This window comes from Nanorana parkeri, unplaced genomic scaffold (genome assembly GCF_000935625.1).
Source record: "Nanorana parkeri isolate BGI_ZX_2015 unplaced genomic scaffold, ASM93562v1 scaffold687, whole genome shotgun sequence".
Classification (NCBI taxonomy): Eukaryota; Metazoa; Chordata; class Amphibia; order Anura; family Dicroglossidae; genus Nanorana; species Nanorana parkeri.
In genome coordinates, this window is record NW_017306955.1 from 431,305 (window position 1) to 439,551 (window position 8,247).

Here is an 8,247-nt window from a genome sequence, read left to right on the forward strand (position 1 = left end):
TATATAATATATAAAAGGCTGAGTTACCCGGTTCTGTCTTTGGAGACCTCAGTCCTCCTGACAGCAGGAAGAGATATCCGCACCACAGCTCGGTCTGATGAGAAGGGCCACCAACTCGTTAGCCTGGGCCTGGTGCCTCGCTGGCAGTCCACACAGAGTAGGGGCGATAGGAGTCTTCTGGGCAGGGAGCTCTCATTAGACAGCTCAGTTACACCTTTTGTGGTATATGTGCAGCAAGCCAGTGTAGGTGGAGAATGTACTTAAATTAGGGGCAGGGCATTCATTTTAAATTGGTGTGGCACTACAAGTGCCATATTGTTAACCTCTTGTACAATTTAATTTTAAAACACTGTATATACAGGAAGATTAATTATAATAAGGAGAGAAATACAGCTAAGAAGGTATTGTTCATTAGTAAAATATGTGAGCATTTGTTTAGCTAGTTACAACTTTTAGTCTGTACAACATATTTAAAGTGTGACAACCCAGCAGGCCCAGAATACAGTGACAAACACCAATTACACTGCAAACATATTTGGCATATAATGTTTAGAAAACATCACAGACCCAGACAGGGCCGGCGCTAGCGCAAGGCAACATGGGGACTTGCCTTACGGCGCCAGGGAACAGGGCGGAAAATTGACAGTGATAGTCGCCCGATCGAGACCAGTGTGTGGGCTGCCGCTGCGGCCGGCGGGGACTTGTTCTTTAGATGCCGCCCGCCCGCAGCGGCAGCCCACACACTGGTCTCGATCGGGCGCTAACCTGTGCAGTCTCTCTCACGTCTCAGTGACAGTCTCACTGTCCTTGGCTACGTCCTCCTACGTCAGTGAGTGACGTAAGTGGCCCCGCCTTTGGTTCCCCTGGCCGCTCAGCCGCATGTGCGGCGCTGACCGCAGGGGGGGGGCGTCAAAATGCACCTTCGCCTGAGTTGGCAAAAATCCTTGTACCGGCCCTGGACCCAGACTCTTCTGCTTGAGTCCTGCGACACCTGTTGTGGGTTCTGATAGGTTAAAGTTTTGTGTAGGTGACAAAAATCCTGTGTAATAAAACTAGTTAGAACTCTGTCACTCAGCTCGCTGTTTAGGACTCTTCAGCCACACCCAGTCTTGCTCCGTTCCCCCTCTGCTTATTCTGTGAAGAGTTTGTGCAAAAGGGAGGTAGGCGGATGAATGTAGCATAGCAGAGACAAAATCCGAGTGACTATCTCTGTGAGGCAGGAGTAGGTAACACTAGAGGGAGGAAGGAGATCTACCTAAACAGCATAAGAGATAAAAAAAATTAGGACCCATTAAAAAGTAATTGAGGTTGGAAGAGTGCAGAGGTCAGAGGTGTTTAATGCAGAGGTCAGTATTATGTAACGCAGAAGTCAGATGTAAGTAGTGCAGAAACCAATAGTATGTAATGTAGAGTGGGGGGTCAAAGATAAGTAATGCAGGGGCCAGAGGTAAGTAGTGCAGCGGCCAGTAGTATGTAAGTGCAAGGGTCAGAGGTAAGTAAAGCAGAGGTCAGTAGTACGTAATGTAGAGTGCAGGGGTCAGAGGTAAGTAATGCAGAGGGGAGTGATCAGGAGTATGTAATGCAGAGTGTAATGGTCAGGAAGTCAGACGTGAGTGGAATTTCTTTCTTGTGGGCCCGTTCACACCAATGTGGTGCAGTTCCGTGGGATACAGTGCAGGAGGTGTGTTGTAAAAACTAGAAAACAACCTTTTTTTTCACTCAGGATGCACGGTATTGCGGTCAAACAGATTGCAGCCAGAGGTACGTTTGAGGTGCGCTATGGGAGGGCCGGCTGTACCCCCCTATGGGTGGCCCTGATTAGGTTGTGCCCAGGCACACCCTGTGCACATGCCTATGAACATACAATCTCTTCAGGTCTTTAACCCTGTGCTAGAACAGACAGTCCTGCTCAGTTTACAAATGATAATGAAATCTTACAGTACAGGACAGGCATGGTTAATTATTATAAACAAATCTCCCCCCAACCCCAGTAAATGGGATCATGCAACAAATGTAAAGTAGATTTTATCCCAATGTGCTGCAAAAGTGGATATTCACTTTAAGGTGAACCTGTGTGGACTGAAATATGGTATTGGTAATATTTTTATACATTTACAGTCTTCAGTGCTCAGCATGATTTTGACTTCATTAACGAGTCAACCATTTACCTAGAAAAATTAAGCAGCCAGAAAAGTCTCACCTCCCTTACATGCTTTTTCCTGGTCAGTGATTTACAAGATTGTGAAGCCAGTATCATCATGACAGACACTGAGCTATTGTACCTTTAAAAATATCTATTGCAGTTCCCATATTTCTGTTGTAGGGGCTCCCATTAAAAATCTACAGAATTTGTGCACTGAAGCTTTGTTATTGATTTTTTTTATTTTGTTAATTTTTAGCCCGATGGATCTAGCAAGGAATGTGTCTTCATTGAAAAAGTGTTAGAAAATAACTACACGGCTTTGATGTCCGCTAAATACACTGGCTGGTATGTTGGATTTACAAAAAAAGGAAGACCACGCAAAGGTCCGAAAACTCGAGAAAATCAGCAAGATGTTCATTTTATGAAGAGGAATCCTAAAGGTGTAGTGGAGCTACAGAAGCCTTTCAAATATACTACAGTAACAAAGAGGACTAAAAGAATACGCCCCACAAAGCCAGGTTAAGAAACCGCAAATTGGCATTTTTAATAAAGTGTCTTCACTAGTAAAAACAAGAGAGCATTATGTGGTAAAAGGCAAATTATTTATACCAAAATAATATAATGTCAATAAATGAAACTGCACATTTTAAAAAGGTGAGTGTAAGTATAGTTTTGAGCTAGTGCTAAAGGCATTTTATTAAATAAGCTATGAAATCAATGTCACAGCTTCAACTTACTGCACCAAAAGAATATTTTTTACATTTAAAAATGAGGAATAAAGCTTTATTTTTGTACTTTGTTAAAAAATATAACCAAAAATGCTGGGAGATTTTACTGTGACTTGAAAAGACGTTATGCTTCCTAAACTGACTGACGTAGGTGCTGTTGTCTTTTCTAGTGGATAGATTCTGAGTGGATAACCAGCACAAGTCTATAAGCCAAAGGCGACTTTTTTTTTCCAAAAGTGAGATTATCGATTTGTAACTAACAGTATCATATTTATTATCTGCTGCAACCAATAGCAAAATAACTGAGTGAGCATCATGGGTAATTGAGTTTCTTTGGAATTCTCAATAAAATCTTTCTTTTTTTTATGACATAAGGTGTCACAACTGTGATCCTGCACAAGGCTCACTTTTAATGAATGCTGCTAATATATGTAAATTACATTACTTTGATACAATCAATTACCTGAAATAACCAATTAAAATGATAATGTAATGTATGAGTTTATTCCCTTTTTTTTCTTTTCATTTTTTGGGAAGTCAGGCAAATTATGTTTTTTACACATGAAAGTTAACTTTTTACCAGGGAGCAGTGCACTATTTTAAATAAGTGTATCCTTCCTATCTACAGTATGTATATAGCTATTTATTGCACTTTTGTAAATAGAGGTCCAATAAACTAAATGTTAATGCCTTTTCATAAAGTGGTAAAGAGAAAATTAATGTTACATAGGTGTATTTTTTTTCATATATGTTGTATTTTATAGTGAAATAGCTGAATTGTTATTAAAGAAAACCACAAATATAATGTAGTACCTTAGACATCCCTGAGCTGTTTGTAACAAGCGGTCTGCTTGTGGCCTCTCTTTTTGTAGAGGCCTGCTCAAGCATGTTTAAGCATGCTCAAACCTAGGTCTCAAGATGAATTTGTTTTTGCATCAATCGACATTGCTTTATATTTGTGGACAATACTTAAAATCATTCAGCTGTTTCATATCCTTTTAAACAATCAAGTGCTTGTGCTTTAAATCATGTATAAATGTTACTTTTTTATGAGATCAAGTTACCATATAGGACGTATTATAAAATAAATATAAGCTATCTGAAATGCCAATATTTCAGAAACACGATAGCCTTTATTTAGTAACATGGTGCTGAGAGCAAATTTGTGCAGTAACTTTAAGCACCGAGTCAGATTTCAGCTTTTTGCAGGATAGTGCAGTATAGAACAAGAAAGGATAAGTCATTATTGGTTGCTAATGGTTAGAGCACCATTATTCTTAGCTATATGAACTGAACTCTAATTTGTTGCCCATAGCAAACTAAGTGTTTTCATTTCTAGTCTCTAACAACATTTTTTTCGTTCTTGAAGTATCTCACTACAGTATATAATTAAAATGGGGAAATCATTATTGCAGGAGAATGATTGATTAAAATCTGTGTGCAAAACTATTACTATTCATGACAATATATCACATTGGGCTGCGGAGAACTGCAAAAATTGGAAAGAAAAAACGAGAACCAGGTCTTTTGTATGGTTTGTATAATCTGGAAGGAGTAAAGAACTCATAGATCAGCATGTGAATAATATTTCTGTCTCCTCACAGATCATTAAAATTAGGTGATTTCTAGAGACTTAACAAAAAATTAATAGTGAAGTTCTGGCAGTAGTTGTAACCAACAACATAGAAGTCCCACCAAAATAACATGCAGAGGCACCCAATTTAAAGCATTACTCCAGTGCAATGAAATGTTGATAGAAAAAAAACTGTACACCCTTCATAAAAATCCTGGCCAACAGAATGCTACCGCATAAACCTTCTCCCATACATCTTGACCAGGTGAGTTTTATTTCCACTCATAGGCCCATGACTGTACTGTTAAAGTAATTACCTTTACAAAGCTGCCTCCTTCTACTTACTCTGTCTTGTCTTGTCAACTGATGCTGAAAAAGCATTTGACAGGGTAAACTGGCAGTTTATGTTTGCAGTCCTGAAACACATCGGTCTAAGCAAGAAGATGCTTAGGTGGGTGTGCGCTGTTTACATATATTTGCACTGTTTTTCTTATTCACTCCTACCAACCCATTGGTTTAGCTCACAAATGTTATGTGTGCATTCAAGGAATACAGTGATTAATCGGGATTGGAAATCAACTTCCATAAATTGGAAGTGATGGGGATCTCTCCATCATCCCTTCAAATGAGAGGCCTCCACTCCACCTTAAAATTTAAATGGCTCTCTACTGTAATCAAATACTTAGGCACCAACATTCCCCCAGATACTTGAAACAACTTTTCTCTTAATTTCCCTCCCCTCCTTTAAGTTCGGTCACTGGTTTCAAAATGGTAATCTGGCAAACATTTCTGGTTCAGCCGCTGCAAAATACTTAAGATATCTATTTTTGCTAAGTTCTTATACCTTCTCCAGGCTCTTCCACTCCATGTTTCTCCTCTTTTTTTCCAACAAGCCTATGCATTGTTTATGAACTTCATATGGGCTAATCGTCGCCCTAGATTGAAATGCTCAATTCTTACGATTTGCAACGTCAAAATTGCTTGGAGGGGTAGCCCTTCCAGACTTGACAAAATACCAAAACAGAGCACTACCTCCGTGTGTAAAATCGTTTATTAGGATAAATAAAACAAAGGATAAATGTACTCACAAGCAAACGCTTTCATCAGGCTTTAACAACAAACAAGAGGCCACACTGTCTGTTAACCCACATGGTACCACCCCCGACTATGGTATCACAGAGCCTTGGATGAGCAGCCCCTCAAGTCTGTGTGAAAAACTGTGATTAACTGTTGAAAACTTTGAGTATGCAACAGCAAGTGGATCGTTCAGCTGGCAGCCATTAGCGCCAAGAGTTAAAGAAAACTTTTTGTCTGATGTTGACAAAATACCAGACTGCATGTCATCAAGCACGACTCCTTGACTGGTCTCGACTTGCCAACCTCAAATTGTGGGTAGGTCTGGAAGACAGTTTTTCCTCTTTTCCTATGTCTGGGACTCCCTGGTGTGTCTCTTCCATCCCCTTGGAAGTATATCCCTAGGTGATGCATTTCAAATCAGGGGAAATACGGTCATCTATTTCCGATCTAACCAGCTCAGATGGCCAGTTCAGCCTAGACCTATGGAAGGCATTACAACTGTGGCACTTTTTGTGGTCCTTACCACCACCAGGGAATCTCCACAAACAGATGACCCTTTTTGAGAAGCTTTGTTCTGGTCATGGACCTCTGAGACATATGTTGTCTCTGCTTTATGCACTTCTCGCTACCCCGCTACAAACGTATTAAACGGTTGTTCCTTTGAGCAAGAACTTTAGTTACATCTCTCATGGATGAACAATACCAGAATATTATTTACTTCTCCCTCAAATCCTCCATTTGTATGAAATATCAAGAAACCAATTACAAGATATTTACCAGTTGGTACCGGACTCCAGTGTTCTTGAGTAAATGCTATCAGGGAACCTCTGAGGTTTGTTGGTGATGCAAATTGGAATTAAGCACTATGACCCATTTATTCTGGTCCTGCCCCATGTTGTCCTGCTTTTGGACATCAGTTCAATCCATCATACAAAATATCATGGACTTTCCTATTCTGAATGATCCTTCTTATTTCTTACTCCACAACTCTTAATATTTCTAAGAGAACCTACAGTCGTTCTGTGCTCCATCACTACTTGATGCTGCAAAGTCATGTATCCCACGATTTTGGAAGGACTTAACACCCCCTTCTGTCTCCTACTGGATCCAAAGAGTGGAGGAGATTTGAGTGATGGAGGATCTTCTTTTGTCCTCTCAAAATGTGGTTCTACTGGTTGGAGTTTCTGGACTTTGCAGAAGGCAAGGCCTCCTTGTTTTAGTTCATCTGTCCTTCTCTTTTCGTCTGTTCATGACATGCTATGGCTCACCTCCATGGCCATGGCCCACTGGAGAGTTCCCCTTCCCTCTCTCCTTTTTCTCTTCTCTCTTCTTTCTGGGTCTCCTTTTTTCTGCTTCTTTGCTCTGAGACTTGTTTTCTTTCTCTGACTATAGCTTTCTACTCTGTGTTAAAAGTTCTCAGCTGCTTGTACCAGCATTTTGTTTCCCTTTTTTTAGGGATTCCTCACCACTCACCCTCACTTCTTACCCTCACCCCATGGGGTAGTTCCTTTTATCCCTGTTTAGCTTTGTACTGCAGGCACTTGGCTAGTTTGTATCCTGTGTTTGGCATTTAAAAGAAAAGGGTTACCTCAGATAAAAGACCAGCTCCTACTTTCCTGCAGTCGGGGCATTATGGTTCCTATATGATAGTGATACCTGTTGCCGTCTTCATTTTAACAGTCGTACGAAAGTGACCTACAAGGAAATGTTAATTACACATTGTGGTTGTTACATATGTTAATGAACGCATGTACTTTACTCTTGTTACTATTCACTGTTTTGTTACTGAGATCTATTTTTGTATTTTTATTCTCAGTGTTACCCTCTTTATAAATAATTTACAACAAAAAAAATAACTGTACACCTACTGCATGAACAGCAACTCCAGAAGAGAAATTGTAACACCCCTATTTGAAGTAGTGACCAAAAGTGCTGTTGCTTGAATAAATACTTCCTACCTGACTATTAAAGTGTTTCTATACACTTCATACAATTGAGTATTGGTTGTAAAGCAGATGTCCATGCTGTGTCTCTGGATTTTTGAGGGACTTCTGTACCTTTGGCCGCAAGTTATTGTGTGAGTTAGTAAATAGCAAGGGGTAAACAATTATTGTTTATTACATATTGTCTTGTCATAGAACTGAAAACATGTTGTTCTTTTCTGGCTTAATAAATAATAATGGTAAGCAAATAAGTATATTTATAAGTAAGTATAACAGTGTACCTCAAACATCAAAAATGTTCTCTAGTAGTAAGCATAAGGAAACTCTGTTCTTATGCTTACTACTAAGCATAAGGAATGTTCTAAATATTTTAATATATGGCTTAGGCAACAATGCAATTTATTTTACTAGCAACTGCTAGTAAATCAGAGGGTACGTAGTCCACTATAAAACCAATAAATGACACAGGGGCTATGCTTTAATTGTCCAATTTACCTGTGATAAGCATTTTTTACCTAAGCAGAGCTATTTTTTACAGCTTAGTATTAGCAGATCCAGACATGCGGGTAGGTCAGAGGAAGTCACCCCAAGTTTTTCTGCCACTTTAGACTACAGTAAACAGAGCACCCACAAATACAAGTCGGCCATTGGTTGCCTTTCCATAAACATTAATGATTCTTTAAATCATTACAGAGATCTGCAAGTGAAGCCATGTACTGTACTGCCCACAGTCTGAAGTTGGTTTGGAATGGGTTCAATTGCTGGTTACATTTTAAGTAAATA

The 8,247-nt window shown here is 39.6% G+C and overlaps 1 protein-coding gene across 1 annotated transcript in view; it reads left to right on the forward strand.

Annotated features, from left to right (window-relative positions):
* The window catches only part of FGF18 (fibroblast growth factor 18), a 239,921-nt gene extending 237,255 nt beyond the window's left edge, over window positions 1-2,666 (forward strand). The window contains exon 4 of the mRNA XM_018563704.1: window positions 2,400-2,666. Within this exon, the coding sequence (XP_018419206.1) occupies window positions 2,400-2,666 (267 nt within the window). The remainder of the gene's footprint in view (window positions 1-2,399) is intronic.
* Window positions 2,667-8,247: the final 5,581 nt, after the last annotated feature.